The 23,665-nt window shown below is 46.1% G+C and overlaps 1 protein-coding gene across 5 annotated transcripts in view; it reads left to right on the top strand.

Annotated features, from left to right (window-relative positions):
- Positions 1-23,665, top strand: part of brat (tripartite motif-containing protein brain tumor) — a 115,866-nt gene that overhangs the window by 75,271 nt on the left and 16,930 nt on the right. For 4 of the 5 annotated variants that reach the window (XM_089566080.1, XM_089566077.1, XM_089566081.1 and 1 more), the window contains 4 exons: positions 10,219-10,452; positions 11,717-11,917; positions 19,971-20,237; positions 22,459-22,749. In XM_089566080.1, the coding sequence (XP_089422206.1) occupies positions 10,219-10,452; positions 11,717-11,917; positions 19,971-20,237; positions 22,459-22,749 (993 nt within the window). Of the gene's footprint in view, positions 1-1,971; positions 2,958-10,218; positions 10,453-11,716; positions 11,918-19,970; positions 20,238-22,458; positions 22,750-23,665 lie in introns of those variants that run through there. The other variant, XM_089566078.1, reaches the window with a different exon arrangement.

Genomic DNA, 23,665 nt, shown 5'->3' with positions numbered 1-23,665 from the left:
GAAACTGTTCATCATAGACAACTTTCGTGTGGCAGAAAAAAAAAAAGCATGGTCCTGGCACTGCTGTGGTATCCTCCCACATTTGCAGCGCCTGACGTTTGTGTTATGTGACGTGATGGTGCACAGCTCGATGCTTGTACACTAAAAAAAGTGCTGTCATTACATCCGATTGGTGTTAAGTGCTGTAACCGATGAAAAGAACAGTGAAAAACTAACGTGCTTGGACGGCATGGCACGCAACACGTAAGGAGGCGAAGCGCGCCTTGTCTAATATGCCTTTCGTCCCAACCTCAGTGTTTGTACCGTCGTGTTCTCAAAGCAACGTGGTATTTTCACCATGCACCAACACCAGCTAGACCGTATTGTTGTTTGTTCGCGGCGAAAAAAAAATTACCGGCAGGTATGCCGCCTGTCGTTACGGGGGCGTTTCAGACGACGCGCAGGGCGTGTAGAAAAACGCTACTGGAGTGGCGGTAGTTCCAGCGACGTCCATGGAGGCACGCCGGCGAGCTGCGAAACGAAAGAACGGTCACCGATGCTGAGCCTCTTCGTCTCGTCCGCGTCGCACCCTGTTTCGCTTGTAGAGGTCCCAGTCTCCCTCTCCCTACACACTCGCAGCGAGCCACTCCCACGCGTGCTTAACAGGAGCTTTTCGCTGGCAAATTCGGATTCCCCGCACTGGTCTCCGAAAGGCATGAGAATATTCGAGAATGAGAATTACTGTGCAGTGCCTGTTTTAAGGCGCTTGGCTCGATGGAGCCGGTTTAATTCCGGCCTCGGCGTCCCTATTTCGTTGAAGGCGAAATGCAGGACGCCCGTGGACTATGCGATGTCAGTTCAAAATAACTCCGGGTGGTCGAAATTTATCTGCAGGGCGCAGTTTGGGCATGTAACCAGGGGAACCTGGTCTTTAGAGCCCGAGTGATAGCAGCCTGTTCACCATTCACGCTCCATCATCTAAAATATTTGAACAAATAGTTATTACCACCACCACCCTCCACTACGGCACCTATTTCCATCTTCCTTCTTTCACTCCTTCCTCCGCCGCGGTGAATAACTGGTTATGGTTCTCGGCTGCTGATCCGAAAGAGGCGCGCGTTCGACCCCGGCCTCGGCGATCGCATTTCGATGGAGGCGAAATGCTAGAGGTTCGTGCACGGCGCGATGCCCCAGGAGGTCGAAATTATCTGGAGCTCTTCACTAGGGCGTTGCTCGCAGTTACGCTTTGGGACGCTAAACCCCCATAAACCAAAGCAAACCTTCCCTCGCGGTGTGGTTTGCGAACACGTGTCCACCAAAAGTGGACAGTACTGCGCCTTTCGTTTCCTCAACTAATTTTTCGACGGTTCTTACAGCGATGGCGAGGCGTCAGGGAGCCAATATTTGCCGGACGTATGACTCCTAATTCGGTATTTTCCTTTGCGCTTGTTTATATTCCACAGATAACTTTTCATGTGCAATGAGTGCTTTTTGCCTGAAATCTTACTTGCCGTCGGTCTCTTACTCGATCACGGGCAGCGATTGCTTCATCTGGCACCGCCCACTACCTCGGCTCCCAAACCGTGTTGATTTATTGATAGCTTCGTAGCTTTTCGGTCTGCTGAGCTGTGGTCCTCTTACTGAACAAGCTGAAGACAATCGTCGCTGGCGGCGACGTTCCACCGAGAAGTGCTTTTTGAACTCTGAGGTGGTGTGGCGGTGGAAAACATTTGTATACAGATACACTTAAAGAGGTTATGTACGAGCTGGCCCAGAGGGGGCCAGCCCTTACAAGTACTAGGTGGAGGTCCCTAGTTCGGCACCCCAGTAGCGTTAGCCGCCGCCCGGGCTCGCGCAACCAAGGCCCGTTGGGCTTGCAGGTCAGAGCAGCCGAGCAGGGTCGCCTCCCAGTCCTCCCGGGTTGAGTTGGGGTGAGTGGGGATAGCAGGGTTGGAGGGGCAGGCCCACACCATGTGGTAGATGTCTGAAGACTTCTCCGCACAGTGCGGACAGCTGCCCGAGAAAGAAGGGTCGAAGTGTTCGAGAGCTGCCGGGCACAGCAAAGTATTAGTATACAGGCGAAGGAGAAGCCGCTCCTCCGCCTTTGAGAGACCTTTACACGGGCGGGGATAAAGACCGTGGCCAGATTGATAAAGTAAATCAGTGTCTTTGAAGGTGTAAGCTGGAGTGAATTCGAGCTCCTGATCGTCGGCGTCGGAGTGGAATGTCCGGTGAGAGCGCGCGGTCGGCGGCGTCAGCTGCCTCATTTCCCTCAAGGCCCATGTGAGCAGGAGCCCAAGCGATACGCCGTTGAGCGGGGTAGGGACCCGAGTTGGGCAAGAGGTTGCCCAGGGAGCAACTGGTGTCCCGTTTTACTGGTGGTCGGATTTTTACAAGCCTGGCTGCGAGTGCTGATACTGATGTCTTTGGGGCTGCCTGCAGAGGCGGAGAAAACCGCACGGGACTGTTGTGGCGACTGTAAACTACGACATGGTGGGTTCCCATCGCACGCAACTATATGCCATTTCGTCCGGGTGACGACGTTCGCATGCTTTCCGCGTCCTGTGCATCTCAATTTCCCGCGGTGCCCGCTTTGTTCGCTGGTTGCGCCAACGGCCGTCGGGCGGCGCTGTGTCTCGCGCAGTGGCGGCTGCTCGCGCTGCCGTTGTGCCCGCTGGGCCGGCGCGCATGGGCAGCGCCGTTCAAATGGCCCTCTGCTGTGACAGCGGCTCTGTCCGAGCTTCCATGGCTTTCGAGGACCTTCCGAACGGGCTCCCATGTGCCGCCAGCCCGCCCGCCGTCCGCCACGGCCCGCAGGGCGCCTGACAACCGCTGCCGCCGCCGCCGCGCACGCTCATCGAGCTTGGCGCGGTCCGGCTCTTGGCGTCGTCGTCCTCCGGTCCGCGTCAGAAGTGCGTCCGGGGGGGTCGCCCATGTTGGGCTGCCTCCGACCCGCTGCGGACATTTCCGCCCATTTCGTGAGTGCCGCGTAGTCGGTGCCCTTTCCGGCCGGCACTGTACTTGGTCAAGATTTTGGCGCGAGACTGATCCCATGTCGGTGTCGGCGCGCTGTTCTGGGTCGCGCTCGTTTGAGAGTATGACAACGTATATCCTTCCAAACTGTCCTATGTGGGGGAGGCAAGTTTAGGGAGTTCCATAAAAAAAAAAAACAATAACTAGCAGCACTCAGCGACTTTATGGTCGCATTGTGTAGCCTTTGTTACGGGTGCTTGACAGTGCACGTTTCAGGCGCTACTAGGTGAAAAAAGTCATGACATAATATGCACACATAACGTGCGCGTAAATTATGTGCGCTGTGTCACATTTTTGACCACTTCTGTGCCACAGTATCACCCATTCTGTGGTGGAGCAAACCTGACCCTCAACATGGTATTTATTTATTTATTCAGGATACCCTCAAGGACCCTCAGTTTGAGGGTATTACATGAGGGGTAAAACACAAATCCATAATAAGGAATGCAAAAGGCTAACAGCAGTGGGGATAAACTCAACAAAATAAGTGCTAGCATATTGATAAAAGGAAATAAAAACATATTTCGAAAAGAAAAAAAGGCACAAGCAGCAAAAAAAAGCATGAAATGATACACAAAAAGGGAAACATAAAAATTCAATGCTGTCTCTGCTTTCTGTTGTCTTGAGGTGAATTAACCTGTACAGTCATAGACAGAAGTTTGCAGGATGTCATTTGAAGGAAAATTAAATGTCGGTGCAGTCAGGCATAACAGTGTAACGAAACACATCGAATCCTGAAGGGATGTGTATGCGGCATACACTTAATACCAGCTCCAGTGACGCCAGCTGGCTAACTAGCGAGGCCACGGGGAAATAAATTTTCTCGGTGAATCTGTGTCCCGTAAACATTTGTCCATGACTCATTAAGTGTTTTAATCCTTTGTAGGCCAGCTGCAGCAGTACTTGGGCATAACTGGCTGTAATTGTAAAACTGTTGCCCTATCTGTCTTGTGTTAGGGTCACAACCCCCTTTTTGTATTGGATAATTGAGAAGAAAATACGATAATCTTTTTTTTAAATTTGTCGATGGGCTGCACCTTAGAAAATCACACCGGGATTTTTTTTTTAAAATGCGGCCCTTTATACAGTATGCATACAAGTGCAGTGTTAATATATAAATGTGGGGCTGCGATGCCTGTGCTACATATGCACAAGAAATGGCAGTAGATGCTCGTTAATGCCATTATTTTTGGAGTTGGTGCTACCAGTCCAGATTTTTAATGTCTCCGTATTAAATCTCATGGTGACAATAACTAATTCAAGGAAGTAAATTTTACCTGTATATAAACAGTCATAATGAGCACAATGTCTCGAGAATCTTGTTCAGGGTAATGTAAAGATTATTTTGTGGAAAAAAGACTCTTTTCTTGCTTGACAAGTTGAAAAAGTCTCCATAAACACTGCAGGCAAGGACACGAGCCTCAAGTATGTGACAGAAGTGCCATTCAAAATCGCGCCCTTCGTATCAGAAATCAGTAGAGGTGCCTCAAATGATTGAAAGTTATGAACAAACCATTTGCTACTGGATAGGAAGTTGTTGCATGTTTCTGTGTGTGGGGTGCAGATGAGAGTATGCACTGCTTGGGCGAATGAGTCGTGAATGGCACCGGGGCCAATGCCATTAAATGAGTGTGGCACCGCACGAATGGCATTAAAACTTATGGCAGAAGGCATTTATGGCATTAAATTTGTCGATGTGGCACGGTTATTAGGCGTGCAATTTTCCTTCCAAAGGAACACTGAAAATTGTGCCATGGTGCGTGCACAGAATATTAGGTATGAATATGATACACCTGCGGTAAAAATTTTGTGCATTTGAGTAATGAAAAAACCTAAATATCATTGGCATCTTTGGACACAGCCTTGAGTAGATATATGCAGCTCAATTCTGAGTGGGCATTACGCACTGCATTGTTACACATCAGATGATGCACTTTGCATGTAAAGAATTTGTCAGTTGTGCACAAAGAGCTTTGTAACAGCGTCTGTCATTCTGTCATCATGGAGCAGGCATTGAGGGCCTGAAATGGCTATTGTAAACTTGGTCTCTGCACAGTGATAAAGTATGTTTGCACATAATGTGTGTTGTGTCATTTATGCCACTGCCACCACTGGCAGTTGGTGGAATTTGGGCAACAGGTCTTTTAGTTATTGAACTCAGTGCAGAATGCAGACACTGGAAGATTGGCAGCCAACCTTTTTGAAGATACTCTCAGGCTTTTAACATTGCATGACACTTAGCTTGATATTTTGAAAGGCTTTGATTCATGTCAGGTGCCTAGTTACCACTGCAAATTGTTATAACTGCTGGCATAGGCTTTGCAGTGGGGTACCTGATGACGTGGCATTGGTGCAAGGTGGCAGACTGCAGCGCTCTTGGTACTTGGTTTAACCCAAGAATGGCAGGGCATTTTATTTTCAAGGGTTGTGTAATGGTGTAATACTTGCTGGGGGGCTAGTTGGTGCATGTTTCCAGAAAATGGTTGTAGCGCCGAAACAGACAACACACAGAAAGCTAGACGGGACAGGCGCCTGTCCCGTCTAGCTTTCTGTGTGTTGTCTGTTTCGGCGCTACAACCATTTTGTGTAACGGTGCCCCCTATAACTTCTTGTGGGCTTGTTTGCAACATATCCATAACATTTCTTGAAAGCTATTATTCATTCCCACTATCCCACTGTCGGGCACCACACTGTATTAATCAGGAATGGCATTCAGTAACTGGAACTTCGTTTTCTTACGGCATTTTTAACTTATGCCAGCTCGATGCACATAGAACTGGCTTGTATTATTTGTTGTAGTGGGAAAAACTCTTGGTTGTTCACAACACAAGCATACAGTACTGCGTTATGTGAGGACAATGGGCACTAGGTGGATACGGGATGTTCTCGTGGCAGTCACTTGACTGCAACTTTTACTCTGACCTGACTAACTCAAACAAAACATTACCTTGAATGAGGACTGGTAAGGCAGTATGCATGAACACAATTCGTTTGCTTTCACTGTTTTCGTTAATCCCTATACCTGGGTACTGTTTGCGATTAAGACGTGGGAGGGAGCACTCGAAGGCTAGATCATGTCATTTCCATCTTTCAATGCGGGACCTTCTTTTACTTGCTGCTTTGTAACAACTTGGTGGAAGGGCTGGAGGTGACCATCATCATCATGGCCCTGCATCACTGACCGTAAGGCCTGACGACCAGATGAAGACGACCCCACTTCAGCGACCCCACTTTGGCGACCAGACCACTATGGCATGGTGCCAATGCCCTGAGAAGACATGCAAGAAGACAGCCCCTGCTTGCATAGCTTGGCACTTCCAAGGGCCTTGGTCATCTGCTGTTAGTGATCGGTGGACCTGCAGCTCCATGGGCCAACATTCACCAGAGCCACCGCATCCATCGTGTTAGCAAGCCATTTTCCCTTCTTCTCTTCTTTGCTCACGTCCGCAGTCATGTTATCCATACCATCGTCTGTTCTATGCTCTCAGTCATCAATCGGGATGGTCTCAACACCCTGGGATTACGTTGCGATACAGAAGGTGTCATTTCGGGCAGTGGTGCAAAACTGTGCTCATACTAGGCCTATTCGTCGCCAAAATCGTGTCATTACCATTATTGAGTCTGCATTCTTATTTGATTAGCGACCATGTAACAGTATATTAAGGCTACGAATTTACAACTCTGCTTTTGCTTGAACTCTCTGGTACAGGAAAGTATGCGTTGTCACATGCTCAAAAGGCTGTGAGGTTGCTTGGCAGGAATGCAGATGGCTGCGTTGCTTTTCATGAGGCATATTTTAAGGGGTCACTCTGGCTGTTAGAGATGAGTAAAAAAAAATTATGGTATATTCTTGTAGAACTTGTGGTAGTAGAAAGAGTGAAGAACTACTAGTAATTACAGTGTCAATTTTAAATTGTTGGAAAACATTTGACATAATAGGATACAACTTGAATTAACACCAGTTAACACTGGGCCGTGGTCAGTCATCCTGTATTATTTTGCTAGCGAATCTCAACAGTAAACAAAATCAGCTTTTCAATGTTTGAATTTATTAAACAAGCCAGGTATCAAAATTCTTGAGCCTATAATTTTTTTTTTGTTGCTTCGTGTTTAGGTAACAAGAAACGTTTTAACAGCGGACTACTTTTTCGTCGTGGAGGAATTCTGTGCAGAGATCCTGAATGTGGACAGAGTTTCACTGCAGACTTAAGTTGTATCTGACTACTATAGTGAATTGCTGGGTTCGGACATCGTTGTGTTGCTTGGAGGGGGGTAGTTTGCTTGGAATTAATATACATGTCATGAATATGGCCCAGTGCCATAAAGTGTCAATTTTTGTTTAAAAAGATTGTAGACAACTTTCTTTCTGGTCTTGCAGTTTATAACATTTCCGTGGCTTAATCTTCGTTCATCTTTTAAACTGTTTTGGAAAAACATCACTAACTGACCTTAAGAGGCAGAGTAGCCTGCTGCTACCGTCACTGTATCATGTCGTTTTAGAACTTGTATCATCATTAATGCGTTGTGGCCTTACAGCGGGTTTATTACTATCGTGGCCACCTTGGCATCAGGGGATTGCTCCAGAGTCCATCATGGTAAACAAAAAGGAGCCTTCCCATATCCTCTTCAGGCCCCCGCATACACTACTTCTGTAGCCCACATGCTATTGGAAGTCTGAGGGCACACTCTGTGCTCTTATGCAGTCAGCTTTTTACGAACTGTAACAGTAGGGGCACTATAGTTGGTCGTTTTGTCTAAATCTGCTTTCTGGCCCCAGCGGCCAAGGAGCTCCCAAGTTTCTCTGGTTTTACTGTGAGATTATTTGTAATCTTGATTTAAATGTGCCTTTTGTCATGCATGTATTATACACATCACAAGGCATTTTTGCATGCTTCTGAAGGCACCGAGGCCCGTAGCAGAGAGCATGGCAGTGTCACATGTGCATATTGTCACATGTGCATATCGAGTTCACAGGCTGAATTCAGTTGGGCTGCCTCTGGGCTCTCACTGGCAGTGATGAGTAATGGCTTTAGTTTTTGGTTGCAAGTGTTATTCGTTGTGAGTTAATATCTCGTGTTTTTCGGGTTAAGTATTTTATACTTATCATTTTCTCACAGAAATACTAACTGGATGCAGTTTTTATGGCGTAGAAAGTTTTGGTGCAGTTGGTCTTTAGGACATATTGTGAAGAGTGTTCTGACTGATTGTTTCTTGAGTTAACTGAGATGCCACGGCGGCTTAGTGACTTGACATTCAGCTGCTGACCTCAAGATCGGTGGTTTGATTCTGGGCGCAATGGCCGTATTTCGATGGAGACAAAATGCAAAAGCCCTCGTGTGCTTTGTGATGTCAGTGCAAGTTAAAGAATCCTAGATGGTCTAAATTAATCTGGAGCTCTCGACTGTGCCATGGCTCATAGCCCATGTAGACGTCTGTTCGGGACGTTAAAACCCACAACTTATGATTTCCAAGGGAAGGGAAAAGTAGCAAGTGGCGAAAGTCGGGTGACCAAATGGGAGTGGGAAGTTAATCGGTAGAGGACGGCTGTAGCTAGAAGTGCCTTGACAGGATTGATTGCAAATCGGACAGCCTTTTATCCTACAGTAGATGTAGTTGGGTGGATGATGATAGTGTATTAACAAAACACCATGTCATAGCTGACCTTCTGTTCATGAAGTGTCATCTTCGCGCAGCCGTTCTTTCAACTGAGTGGACACATGGCCAGTTGACGAGCTTTTCATTTTACTCTGTGTATCATATATATCGTGCACTTTCCTTCTGCCATTTTCATCAACTTCTGGAAATGTTGCACTCAGTATCGTCTACATGTGGACATGTATTACACAAGAGTACATGCGTACATCTAGTCGATACCTGCTGACTCCCAGCTATACCCGATAAAACCTGGCAGCAGACTAGGCTACTTTGTTTATCATTGGTGCTGGTATGCTCTGCTTCCACTTGCAGGGAGAGGGCGTTCCTTTCTGGGGTTGGGTTTTCTCTCGAATGTGCCTGTATGGCTGCTTTGGCCTTGGCTTTCTCAATTTCACAAAGTTTGGGATATGCATGTACTACAGGGGAACAATCGAAAGGAGCGAGCAGCTCATGGGTCAACCATAATAGAGGTGAATGGTTGCAAGAACAAAGGATGCACTGAGTACCTCAAGAACTTTGAAAGCCTGATGAGATAATGCATGGTACATCCGGCACCTCTCTGCAACACAGGACTGTATGACAGTGCAGGCTTTTGTAGTGTTCCACGTGTTTAGTGCAGCTGCTGCACTGCTTTTCTGTGTGTGTTCACTCAGTCCTGGGGATAGATTGTCAGTTGGTGTATAGCGGCTCAGTTTAACACATTACATTGAGCCTGGATAGTCTTGTCTCTGCCCCATGGCGTTTCAGACGATTTCAGGGAAATGCTTGACAGTAAGCATACTGCTACTTTTGCAGTGTCTACAAGTATTGATAATTTAGTATTTCAAAACACTGTGGAAGTTTTCTTCTGTGGGATCATCTTTTCGGAAATATCCTAGTGCAGCAGAGACATAAAATTTTTTTTTAACACTTTGGTCATGGCTTCCATGCCTGAGAATATGGAAAAACTGGTGGTTATTTGTGCCTACTGAGGTCATTGCTAGCTGTTATGAACTGTTGACTTTAGCTGGGCTTCACTTGCAATTGTAGCAAGTTCAAGGGATGCTAATTGCGCCTTAGTCTAACTTTAGTTCTTGGTAAAAATTTCTTTTATGGCTCTTTCTGGCTGTTTTGGGATTTCCTGGTTAGATAAGACACATTTATTGTCAAGAATATTTGGTCTAAAAACTCTTCTGCTACTCAATCCAAACTAATGACATCAAAACCAAAGAGGACTCTGCGATTGCTGAATCGAAGTGAATGGCGTTGTAGCCTAGTTTCAGGGATCCACACAAAAGAAGTCTTGAATCACCGCAGTTCGCTTTTGAGAGCAGCTGGTGGTGGGGACAGCTGTACTTCATTGTTTTAACTTTTTTTAACTTATGAAGGCTGTTTTCAATGAACGTAGCGTTTTTGTCATTAAGAATGCAGCAATCTGTTGATACGAATCAGCGTCAGCTTGTCCTCCCTGTCCCTTGAATGCCATCTGGGTATCGTTGAATGTGCTTAGTACAGCTATGTTCTTGTGCTGCACGTTTTGAAATTGTTTTCCGTGTGTGTGTGTGTGTGTAGGTTCAGCTGTCCCTGGGCAGCAGCCCACCAACAACGCTCAGTGGATCTGGAACGACGGCGGGCTCCCAACTGGGCTCGCCCACCTCACTGCCCGAGGCGTTCACGGCACCCAGTTCCGGTGGAGAAGGCAGCAGCGGGGGCAGCCCCTCAGATGGCGGCTCTGCGGGCAGTGCAGCTCTGCCCCAGCTGAGCACCAAGTGCAGCCTCTGCCATGACACCTTCACCATTCCCAAGGTGCGTCTAGAATGATGTGGGAGAAAGTGCCCTGTAGGTGGTCACGGTTGCTGAAACTGGATTCCAGGGAAACGTTTCTTGGAGTGCTTTTTTAGGTTCCCTTAACGAAGTCCATGCATGCATGCCTCAGTGCTCAACTTTCCTTGCTGAGCAGTGGCAAGGGGCATGCATTGCAGTGCGCTTATCGTACATAGGTTCATGGCATGGCTCGAGGTAAGATCTGCGGTCTGTGCAAAACAGTGGCTAATACCCTGTTGAGTTTCCATAGTGCAGATTTCAGGATATCCAAACTTTGCCGCAAAAACATAGTCACATTACGGTAGTCACAGGTGCCGAATACTTTCAGAAGTTTATTCTGGGTTATGAAAAAATTTCAACATTAGTATTATTTCAAGATGGTTGAGTTTGAGTTGTCAAGGGTTTACTGTATTGGGTAGCAAGAAACGCTGTGCTCTGACTGCGTAGGCTGTTCTCTATCAGTGTTCAGGGCTCCTACAAGATCAGTGTTCAGGGCTCCTACAGGGCTCCTCACTGAATACTGTGCAGCGTGATTAGTGTTATATAGCAGCACTGTGCATAACTTTGCATATAATAGCATCATAGTGTATAGCATCTAGCATCATTGCCTTTTGGGTGAAATTTAGTCACAAATTAAACAGCGCTAAATCCAGAGGAGTGGTCATAGCGGCGGTCATTAGCATTAGCAGTATTTAAGGCTGTTACACATGCAAGCAAAATCACTCGCAATTGCTGCCATGGTGCACTCGCAATTGCTGCCATGGTGCAAAAGCTTATTTCAAGTGGCCTTGGCTGCTCGAGTGGCCAGAGTGGCATGGTTCAGACCAGTTGTAATTTCATGGCAGCGGCAGCGAGATGACATTACTTCTCACCAATGTCAGAAGTTATGCAGGAATGCTTGTGCATGTTGGGCCTTGCAGCGGCAAAAATCGCTCCGAGATGACATGCATAGTTGTGACACGCTGCTCATTGCAGACTCACCGAGCCACCAAAAGCACTGTACCTTGCAGCAGGCTGGCATAGCACCTGCAGCACCTTTTTTTGTTTACTGGTTTTAGAGCTCGTTCAGCTGTGCTGGGGCAGTCAGTGAGCAGTAGCCTTTTTTTGGATGCTGATTGAGAGGCGTCGTTTTGTTTGTGGCCATCTTATAGCCCATTGCATTATAATCTGAGTGACCCTTGTCTTGAAACTGCCTGGTGTATGTGCAGAATTTTTTGTTGCATCTGCTGCCTTGGTCTCTTTGCAGGTGTTAAACTGCCTGCACACATTCTGTCAGCCGTGCCTGGAAAAGGAGTGCACTGGGGACAAGATTCGTTGCCCCCAGTGCAGCCAAGACACACCAGTGCCACCGGGAGGCGCGGCTAGCCTTCCATCCGACTATGCAGTCTCGAACATCCTGGAAACTGCGGCCCTCGAAGGTGCCAGTCTTGGATGCACAGGTTGCAAGGTGAGTGAGCGGTCATCATCGTCATCAAATATTTCTCCGCACAGTGAGCTTGGCAGCGTGCGCTTCGACGTTGCGAAATCAGCTAATTTTATTATTTTTTTTTTTCTGGGTTTCTTGCATTTTTTGCTGCTGGGGAAATAAGTGATTGCGTGGTCTTTCACTCCTCAGAAGCAAGTTATACAACTCTGAAATCTGGTGACAACATTTTACGCAGTTCTGTGCGCACCTAAAGGGAATTTGCCGACTAGTGTTTCGTAATTCAAGACAAAGTGATTCGCGTTTTTTTTTTTTTTGGCCTGCACAGAGTGCTTAAATGGGGAAACTTTTTTTTTTTAAATACATATAATGCGTAGTGGCATCTGAAAGAATGAAGCCGAAAAATGCTTCCTATCATTTCATCACCACGGAGGGAGGTTACTAACGATGATACGAACATGTATTACTCCTCAGTGAGGGATCAGTTCAGATTCCAGTTATTGAGTACATGGCTTTATGCAGAAGAAATCGAGATATTTCAAGTGCGTACGGAGAGAGTGGGAGGTGGTTTCAGCCAGCCCTGCTGGTGCCAGGCAGCAGTAGTGAAAGTGAGCGCACACACATAGTCCAGCTTGTGGACACGTGACTTCATATTTGGCAGGGAATAGAATAAGTAAAGGGCACTGTATGAACTGACCCTTTCAGCAATGTTTTCAAATGTAACACGACAGGCTATGTTCTCAGTGAGGTTCAAGTAAATGTTTCTGCAGTGGCAGTGAACATTAATCATCATCACAGATGTCATTTTAAGCCTCAGACTTGCCCTTATTTTTTTGCCTAAAACTTTGTATTTGCCAATTAAAATTTTCTGTTGCAACATGCAATTCATTCAGTTTTATATGCCCAAAAAGCACATTTATATAGCTTTCTTCTGTGTATTGCATTAAATTTTAAATGCAGTAGTTTTTTTTCAGAAAAAAAGTGCTGAAACGTACAAAAAAATGGGTCATTTTCCCCATGGTTAAGGAAAGAGTAATAAGGCAATCAAGTTCTCGCCCTGTGCCATTGTGATTCCATATATGTATTTTTAGGTTTGGGCGCCTACTCCTGAATTCGTTGTTCCTGAAGCTGAGCTACCACTGCTCCGTTTGCGTCATCCTTTTGTTCCATTGCTGTCTTTCCTTTTCATTTCTTTAATTTCATCGTCTTGCTGGTTAATTTTGCCCTGAAGTTAATGAAACTTCATTGACATGAACTCGACTGCCTCATCCATTCTCTCCACTTTTTCTATTAAAGCCGGTAGACATTCCAGCTTCAAGTTGATTGATGCAAGTACACTTCCGACGCCAGTTTCCGATGCAGCTTGGGATTCATCTCCATTTGCACGCGGTGCTCCATCCCTGTATGCCTGACAGTGCCACGTCTTCTTTGAGGCCCCGTTTTTTCCTTTATATGACTTTTCAGTAAGTCCAGCATGCTTTCCAAAATGATAGAAGAAAGCACATTCCACGCATGGAACCTTTCCATCACTGTCAAGTATAGCCTTAAAGGTGCACTGAAGAGGATTCTGAACTTGTCTTTTTGCCGCGGGAACTCGATCTACACGTTCCTAGCATTCTTAGAAACTGCGACTTATTGCCCTGCGTGGCCAATTTCCCTAATTAAATCGAATTAACATCCGGCTCCCGTCTTTATTTTTTGAATTCTCCCCATACGGTGGGCGGAGTCGACCAACGCGTGAAGTGCCTTTCAGCCAGCTCCGTTGGAGGCTTTGCTTTCGCGTTTTGTTTTTTAGGTTTCCATGCATAAATAGTTTCATTCGCCGATAATATAGCCGCAAAATAAGCTTGCAGAAATAAAAATATGCGTGCACTATTTGCTACTACGGACTACTACATATTACTGCGCCGATGGCAGAGTGGCAAGCTGCCACGGGACTGAGTGAAAGGCACTCCACGCGTTGATTGGCTCCGCCCACCGTACGGGGGAGAATTAAAAAAAAAAAGGCGGGAGCCGGACGTTAATTCGATTTAATTAGAGAAATCGGCCACACAGGGCAATAAGTCGAAGTTTCTAAGAAAGCTCGGAACGTGTAGATCGAGTTCCCACGGCAAAAAGACAAGTTCAGATTCCTCTTCAGTGCACCTTTAATTAACATTAACGTTATTAACCTTAACATTAATTTTCATTTGCATTTTTACAGTTAAACCTCAATATAAAAATGTCAGTAAAATCAGCAGTTCACTTCGTAACATTCAAATTTGCTGCATTTGAAATTCCTTCCCTGGCATACAAAGAGTGCTCCAAAACGTGTTGCAGGTCTTTCATGGCAAAACTTTATTTGCAGTGAAAGTGGTTGACTACTTCTCCATTTGTTTGCGAGCAACAGTGGTATTATGCACAATGCCCATAGGAATTGCAGTCCAGGTGGAAGAAGAAGAAAGTTTGGTGATGGTGGGCCATGCCAGCTACCCCTCCCTTCTCTCTTTCCCCATTTTGGTGAAGGCGAGAAGAGTACCCTCCAGTCTGCAGTCGATGGAATGAAATTAGGTTCACCTCGAGCTCATTGCAAGTGTGAGCATGTGTGTTTGTGCACATGCATAAATTGCCTGAGTGGGAAGTGAGGTTGTCAGGTGTGAAGTGTGCCTCTGGCTTTATGAAAACTGACAGATGTGCCGATGACACTGATCCTTCAGTCATTTCACCAAACTTCGGGATTTGGTAGAGAGCGAATATATGTGTACGTTTGTTGTAGAGCTGTGCACGGGCTCTGGCTGGTTCAAAAGTCCATACCTGGCCCTGCCCATGGGCTGGGCTCGGCCGACCTGGGCTCGGGATAGGGTATATTTGTCTTGAATGTTCTGGCCAGGCTTCGCACGTGCAGCCTTGGTCAAAAGCATAGTGCCCAGGGGGTTTGCTTCTAAGCCATGCTGTTAGGGGCTCCTGTAGAATTTGTGGAAGTCCTACCCCATTGGAGGGGGCAGGACTAGAAATCTTACCTTCAGGAGATTTGGAACTCTGGGAATGCATTACGAGCCACACAGTATTACACGGTGTAGCAAAATCTTGGTTCCAAAGCGTTCCAAGAATGGATGATCAGTTGCAAAATTCAGCGAAAGTTGATGTAGCATTGTCAGTTACTTTAAATCTCTGCTGCTTTCACCCCTTCCTTGTCCTTTCCTTCGTGGTAGGGTCCAGGTGTCCACCCATTGTAAGTCTGCTTCGGGTCCTTTCCTTAGAGCAGCTTATAACCAGACTGAGGGCGGTTGTGCCTCAAGCTGCATGTCGGATATGAAAGGTCACCAATGCAAACAGGCGAAGCTGCCATATTTTTTCTCTCATTGCTTTATGCTATATTTTTGTCACACTGCGCAGTATGGCACGAGGTTATCAATTTTTGTCTATGGAATATTTGGGCAAAGACTTGTGGACATTTTTCACAGCACACTTGAGGGTAGCTTTCTTAGTGCACATTTTGTGTGTCCAACCTGCTGCATGCTTATGGGCTGTCAACTCCTGGCTATATGCAGCGTCCTAGCGGTCGTTTTGAGGCACTTTGTGGTGCCTTACGACTGTGCATTCCACTCGATTATCTGAAAAGGCTCCACAAAGCATGAGGTCTCACACAAGGTCTCGGTAATGTGCAGAGTGCAGTCATATGATCGTGGGTGAGTTTGTGGCCTTCTGGAAGGTAATGCAAGGCGTGAGCAGGGGTTGATCACATGATCGTGGACAGGAAGCCACACTCCAGCGGGGCATACCAGTAACAGATCTCACTGTAAAATGTTGACGAATGCAGCATGCTGTCTTTGAGCACTAGGCGTCACACTGTATTCAGCGCTGATTTTGGACAGGATAGCAAGAGCTGCAGGATGGCCTTGCTGGCTGCACAAATGCTCGAGTCTTCTAGGTGATTTGCTGGACACCACTTTTTGCAGCTTTGCCTGTACTACCCCATGTGGCATGGCAGGTGGCATGATCTCCATTATAATAAGTCAGTGCATCTCTCTGCCTATGCGCTCCACTTGAGCTCGTGGTACAATTCTTCAGGTTTATTTCAAGCCAGCAGTCAAATTTTGCTACTTGAAAGTGCAGCAGAGTTCACTTCAATATATTAAAGCTAAAAATACCTGGTGTTCCATGGACACTAAGTTGTACAGTCGACAATACTTTGCTACATCAAGAAATTCGTTACACTGAAGCTCATTACATCAGTGGTCAGTGTTGTTACATCATTGGCATGTTACCTCAAAGGCATGTTACATTAGTGGCACGTTGTTCTGCTATTAGCTCTTGCTGGCCCTACCTGATTTTAGAGACTGCCAAGGCTTCCAGGCAGGTCAGCTTGTGTGGATACCTTGACAGCAGTCTGTCAAGTTGAGTGGATGACAACAAAAGACACAGTGGCGGGTCAGACACCAGCGTTTGTTAGTCCTACAAACTGCTGCCTTGAGGCCTAAAGGGCGACTCTGAAGGATTTTTTATCATTGTTGACGACTGCATTGTATTATTTGGACTTCCCTGTCTTAGTTCCGATGAGTAGTATTTCAAAATAATGAGAACAATTATAAAACCTAAAAAAAACAGCAAATCCCACAGCACCACCCAAGGTCTAACTACTAACAACGCCTCTAAGATTTTCCAGGTTAAATCGCAGCCAGTCTTTAACTCATTAGGGACCAAGAAAAATCTAATAGAGGGATTTTCTTCCTTTTCAGCACATGGGGGTTGAAAATTCCCTCCGTTGCTCTTAAGGCATTGTGGGGCAGACGTAACAAAAGTTTATAATAGGGATCTCCCCTGCCATGATTGCAGCCATCACTCCAAATAGAAAGCCTGTTGTGTGGCTCATAACCTGGAGATTGGCTCATCTGTTCAGTGCAGCTTTCAGTAGTCATGCAAAGTAGACAGCCATTATTGGTCGCGGAAGCAAAAGCCATTGCTGTCTTCAGCTCTGCTGCTCAGCATTAGGATGCTTGCAGACACTTGTGATTGGTCTACTGGGCTGGGTGTCTTAAGACAGCCCAGTGAACTTATCACAGGTGGCAAACGCCAAAAATGTAAGTAAATAATAACAATAATAAGTAGAAAGAATAGACAGGACAGTGCATGTACTCTGTCCCATCAGTTTCATGACCTAGTCGAATACTAATGTGTTGCTTATCCTTCTTATAAAGGCTCCTCTGTATTTTATGCATTATTACTGCACATGATTCAATAGCCAGCGGGAAGGTAAAATAATCGAACAGGAGTCTGTCCATGTTGTTGTGGTGTCATCAGGTTCACTTGAGTAGTAAAAATCATGCTGGTTCAGTGAGCACTATCAGAAATAATGCTAGAAGCCCCTGAGGCTGTCCAACTTATTTGAGCACCTTTGCTCGCAGGCACATTGTGTGACTTGGGGTACAGTTTCAAGCCCATGTCTCTCTAGCTTCATTTGCACCCCCGACAAGACCTGGGTGTAGTTGCTGAGTACTGACCAACTCGTAGGAATATGGCAGAGAACATCTGCATTAAAACTTGCAGCTGCTGCCTGGGGTACTAAGTTGAAGATGGCATTTAACCATAGGGCGGTGAGAATACATGGATGGAGGGACTTGTTATGAGGACTGTGACGCCTTTGTGTAGCACTGTTACAAGACAGCAACAGGGAGTAATTTTTCTTTGGGACAGCTGCTCTTTTAGGGGACTGAGATTGCAAGCCAACCGCCAGTAGGAGAGATTTGCTAAACAAAAAGTTCATATTGTAGCCACAGAACATGGCATTGGTGATTATGCCCAAGCCTCATCGAGCATTACATGGATGCCTGGCTATTAAATCGGAGTTTTCCCTAGCATACTTTTACAAAAACATCGAGCAAATCTGAGGCTAGGAGGGGTACTCCAAGAAGCGAGGCAGTGCGGGGGGGCAGCACTGTCCGGAATTATTCAAAACCACAGTTATGATGCGCCCTCACCCCCTTACAATGCAAGATTCTTATCTCGTACACAAATAGAATTTTGCTGAAAAACGAGCCAGTACCGCTATTACAGCTGTAAAGACGTTTTCTGCTGCTGGACACACGTTTGAAGTCCATCCCACCTCTGGGCCATAGTGCAGCATAGATTCCAATGAGTTCTGCTTCTGTGTTCAGCTTTCTAGTGTGCGAAGTGGACGCCATAAAAGTGCACCAGTCATGCAGTTGTGATGTCGTCATTGCAGAAAATGCGACTTTGCAGTATGATTACCATATTTTCTGAACTATAGTCTGCACCCAGTGCGCAGGCTGCAGAGCAAATTTTGCAAATTTTGGTTTAAAGTTAAAGTTCTTACTTAGATAGACCACACCCGGTGTAAAGTCGGCGGGGATGAATTTTGACTGAAAATAGGTTTTTTTAAGATTGCCAGCAAGCCGTGTACAATTGGTAAGCAAAAATTTAATTGTCAAGCAGTAAAATCCTGGGCTTTTCATAGACCGCATGAAGTCAGCCCTAAAACCTGTCAAAATCACTTTCACCAGGCCTGTCAGAATAAAACAAGTCAAGCATGTCGAATTCGACAAAGCCTCGTCAGTGTCATCATCGCCATCAGAATCGGACACCTCTGTTGCAGCAGTTTCTAGTCTGGCTTTCATGCAGCTGTTCATGAACTTTCCGGATACCTTCTTCAGTGGTCATTGTACGAGGCATTACTTCTCCGTCCCTGCCGTTATTCATTGAGGTTTTGCAGTTGCGGTCACATATCCAAGCTTTGATCGAAAAGCAGCCACCATGAGCAGCATTCGCTTGCATTTCGAAGCTGATTGCATGTGGGAGCTGATTTTATTAAGTGATTTAGCGGGGTTCGACTGACACGCTATGCTTCTTGTGCTTTCCCAAGCAATCTTGAAAAAGTAAACCTTGTATTTCGCACCCATAGACAGTCGGCACAGCGCGAAATTTCAGCTTTTGAACATGCATAGTCCGCGGACTGTATAAGCCCAGAAAATACGGTATGGGCAGACGTGATGGTCAGTTTGACTTTCCTTGAGTCTTTTCTTTTTCGTTTTTTTGTCTTAAATTGGTGACTGTAAAGTGTCACCTTTAATTCGTGAAAATTTTTGGTGAAATTCATTCAACCACGGCGTGTGCCCTGTTCACATCTCCTTCAGTCCTCATTTCTGCCTCCATTCTCTTGTTGGTGGCTAATGTAAAGAGCTATACCAGGTCACTTGTGTGCAATAAAGCTGTGTGTTGTGCTTTTGCTTCTCTTCCACGTTTCCACCCGCTAGAAGCATGCTCTTCTGTCAGTCTTTGTACTCTTTCTACTTATCGAGCTTCATAACGACAGTTGCATCAATCAAAGAAATGGAAAATAATTCTCTTGGCCTCACCATCTGCTTCTTTGGGCTCACATTTCGCACAGAAGTGATCTTTGGCGGTCAGTTTTATTTTATAACATGTCTGGGTCCAGCACTTGCCTGACGGAGTCAGAATTAATCGGAAAGCCCCATCATCTGCGGGGTTGGAGAACCAAAAGAGCAGGCTGTCGCAGCAATGATGCCATCACGCGCGCTCTGGACAAATGAGCAGTGTATATCGTGCAGGGAGGCTGCGGAGAAACACGTGGTGCGGGGAGGGGGGAAGGCAGTCGCGTGCATTGTTTTTTGCGCCAAATTTCGCTGAAATAGTTGAAAGCACTTTCAAACCAACCAACCAACCACGCAACCACTTTCTCCACTTTGCGTTTCGTCGCAGCCTCGACGGTAGCTAACGGCAGAGCGCTCGTTCCTCCGGTGGGCGCAGATGGCGCTACTGGCACCACTGCTGTGAAAGCTTGCTGTTCTGGCCCACCGTCACCGCAGACGATGAAGATTTTCGATTATTTCTGACCGAATCAGGCAAGTATTTCACCCAAATGTAATACGAAACAAAAATGACCGCCAAATTCCACCTCTGTGCGAAATTTGAACCTGAAGAAGCGGACCGGTAGGCCGAGACAATTTTTTTTTTTTTTTTTTTCAGTTTTCTCTGATCAGCTCAACAGTCAGTATGTTTGATAGTGTTCGCTCTTCTCTCTTTTCCATGCTGACTCTGGTGTGGTGGCCCATTTGTGCAGGGCAAAGAGTCGAGCGCGGTCGCCCGCTGCTTCGACTGTGCCAACTTCCTGTGCCCCAACTGTGTGATGGCGCACCAGTTCATGCACTGCTTCGAGGGTCACCGGGTGTTGACGCTGGGAGAGCTGCAGAGCACACGCGATGGGCTGCGGGCACCCCAGGACAAGCCAGTCGCCTGCCTGCGCCACCGGTCGGAGGCCCTGCGCTACTTCTGCCGATCGTGTGACCAACCTGTCTGCAAGGAGTGCGCCGTGCTTGACCACCCCAAGGTTGGGCTGGCTTCTAGTCGAGTTCCTAGATGAGCCTGTCAGCAGCAAGGAGGAAGCTCCTTGCACCCGCTCTCGGGGACTGGGTGGATGTGGCCTTTTAGTTGCTGAGCTCAACTATATGGTGGCCACATTTTGACTGGAGAAGGAATGCAAAAATGTGTTGTGTGGTGACCGTGTATGTTAAGGGGGGATGTGGGGATCAGATCGCAAAAATCGCAAAAAAAGTTGATTTTTGAAAAGTACACTTTTTGGCATCTCCAACACTGTTTCTATGTTGTACTGAAATATTTCACCCAAAAATAAACTTCAAGCACTCCAAATAAATATATTTGTCGGCATCTACACATAGACAGTGTGTGCTAGCTTAGAACTTTCGGGCTTGTTTTCTCAAAAGTTTGTTTTGAGCTTAATACCTTGTTCATGGAAAGCGTCACACAGCAATGGGAGCATGGATTTTTACCCCGTTTGTTTCGTTGCGATCACTGAAATGTGGTCTGTGCCAAGACAGTCTCAGATTTACCATTTAGGCTCGCATGTTTTTATTACAAGGTAATTAGAGCGTGATACATTCTAAACATAAAAGAAGGTGCATATTGTGTCCTTTATGAAAAAGAGCAGAGAAATCTTTAAAAAAAATTAAGAGAGTCTTGATTTACACCACACTTCTTAGTAAATATTGAAAGCATTTACAGACCTGTAGCTTGTTTTTTGTCATGCTAGGCTTTCCACAAGCAAGCAACATGGGGAGAACATATAAACAATGATAAAAGGGAAACTACTGAAGCTGTCATTGTGAAACGTCATACCTTATTGTTCGACGCTGTTCTAAGCCAGTCTGCCAAATTTCATCACTCTAAGTCGAAAAATATAAAAGTTGCCTTCGATCCCCTCATCCCCCCTTAAAGAACCCCCATGTGGTCAGAATTAGTCCGGAGCCCTCCACGTACCAGTTATCAGACAAAGTTCCTCATGCGTCTTCCATTATTTTCTTGATTTCATCAGTTGACAAGCTGCGTTCATGCCAAGCTGTGACTTAGGTAGGCGGACTACCTGCTGCGTCTTGCTTGCTTTTCATTCTTGCAGAACGTGTACGAGGTCTTTCAGACTGTGCACTAGCACCGGAGGGCTGTTTTGAGAAGGATATGGCGGGTGCGGCAAGTAGTCAGCAGCATATAAGTTTGTTGCAGATTGGGATTTTTTCAAAAGGCTATCAAAACGGGGAAGCCAAGTTAAAATGACTTTCTTAACTAAGATTCTTAATCAAAATTCAAAGTTGGCTGACCTTTTTTGCTGAGCAACATCTATACCTGATGTGTTACAAAAGAAGTCTGCCTAATGGGAGAGACAGGGCAGCCAACAAGTGGGCGAAAAGTGTCCATTCTCGAATGTTTGCTACGTCCATGCCTGTTGTCCCTTTGTCCACAGAGAGGACTGGTAATAAAAGAGCTGAGGAATCAGATTCTAGAGCAGAGCTAGTCTTTGTCAAGGAGCTGGAAGTAAAGCTAAGATAGCTCTCGAAAGCTCGGCTGAAGATCTATATTGTTTATGGCTAAGAATAAAATCCTCTTCAATTTCAAGAATACATCTGCATAACGTAGTCATTACCTGGGTGATCATAGCATCGGTGGCCGCAATGGAGGCGAAACGCACTGATGCTCTTTTTTTTGTGCTATGGTCAAAATTAATCTGGAGCTTTCCATTATAGTCTTTCATAGCCCATGTGCAGGTTTGGGACATTAAACTCCATATACTTATATGCACAAATATTTTTCAGCCGTCGCAGTGGCTCAGCGGTTATGGTGCTCGGCTGCTGACCCGAAAGACGCGGGTTCGATCCCGGCCGCGGCGGCTAGAATTTCTTTGGAGGAGAAATTCTAGAGGCCCGTGTACTGTGCGATGTCAGTGCACGTTAAAGAACCCCAGGTGGTCGAAATTTCCGGAGCCCTCCACTACGGCGTCTCTCATAGCCTTAGTCGCTTTGGGACGTTAAACCCCATAAACCAAACCAAACCAAACCAAATATTTTTCAGGGCACTGGATTTTAGTAGTTATCTGCTTGTTTACATGGCAGCAAGGTTTGCTTGTATGGAAAAAAAAAATATATCGAAAGCTGTGCTGTTTGCTTTGTGGGAAAAAGTTGGGAAACAGAGTGCGAGCATGAAGGTTTGTGTTTGCCAGTGGTTAACCTGGCTAGGGCTAAGTCTTGTCATTGTCTTTGCAGGCAATGCATGAACTGGAGCCACTGAGTGAGGCTGCCCCTCGGCACGTGGAAGGCTTGTCACACATGGTGGAGGACGGAAGGGTGAGGTCACATGACCTCCGGGCAGCACTCAAGACCCTGGAACAGGTGTCCAGCCGGCTCCAAGCTCAGTACCAGCGAGCCCAGGGGGAGGTGGCTGACACATTTCACTTCTACCGCTCCATGCTGGAGGAGCGGCGGCAGGAGACCCTGCGCGAACTTGAGAATGTCTACAATGCCAAGATGGTATCCCTCAGCCTGCTTGGACAAAAGGTACGTAGGCTGCCTCCCATGGGCGGGCCCCGTTTGCACCTTAACTCTTTCGCTACCACAGAAAAATGGACGATTTGGAGTGTACGGAAAGAATTTTTTTTCACAAGAACTAATACACCCAGCACATATTGCAATGCATGAAATTGTAGCTTATTAGTTCCACTTCTGAATGAAACAAACATAAGAGTTGTGTGTGCGAAAGTAAATGAACATTTATTTGGGAAATTTGCTAAAAACACAAAAAAAAGTATATAGCAAAAACAAAAATTACCGGCTGCACTAAGCCAGAACTTGATTAGAGGAAAACTGGAATATACAAACTGTTGCACATGTTTATAGCTGTCATTATTCACCGTTTCAGCTATGAGAAAAATTTACTGCACTTTCCATGGCCTGTCAAGTCAGGGGTCATGACTATGGTGCCACTGTGAAGAGCAATCAGGGGTGAAGATGTGAAGCAGATGTAGACTGACAAGTGCTTCACATAAGGTTTTATCTTTGTTCCTCCCTTGCTTTCTGATAGCCGAGCTTGCAGTCTTTTTTTAATTTTTTTCGGTTGGTGTTGAATGGATTCTATGGTAGGATTGGGGGCGTGGACTTCATTTCCCTCATCATACCCGAAGATTTCTTGAATGAGCTGCTCCCTGAAAACCAGCTGATAAAATTTGGCATTTTAGGCAAGCTCTAAAGCATCAGAATCAATGAAATAAGTTTTAGCAATGTGGTTCGAAAGCCAGGACACTTTCCAAGTCTTGCCAATAGATGCTGCCACCACTGAATCATCTGGGTCCGTTACGTGCAAAAAAACAAACAAAAAAAGTGAAAAACCAATTTTGAGAAATGATTTTTGATGGCAGAGGGCCAGAATAGATTATTCTGGTATTTCAGTAGAAATGAAGTCGCGGCAGGTCAACAA

Source organism: Amblyomma mixtum, chromosome 1 (assembly GCF_055824585.1).
Source record: "Amblyomma mixtum isolate Tamu chromosome 1, ASM5582458v1, whole genome shotgun sequence".
Lineage (NCBI taxonomy): Eukaryota > Metazoa > Arthropoda > Arachnida > Ixodida > Ixodidae > Amblyomma > Amblyomma mixtum.
Note: the sequence above shows the minus strand (reverse complement) of the source record. Positions and strands in the feature narration are given on the sequence as shown.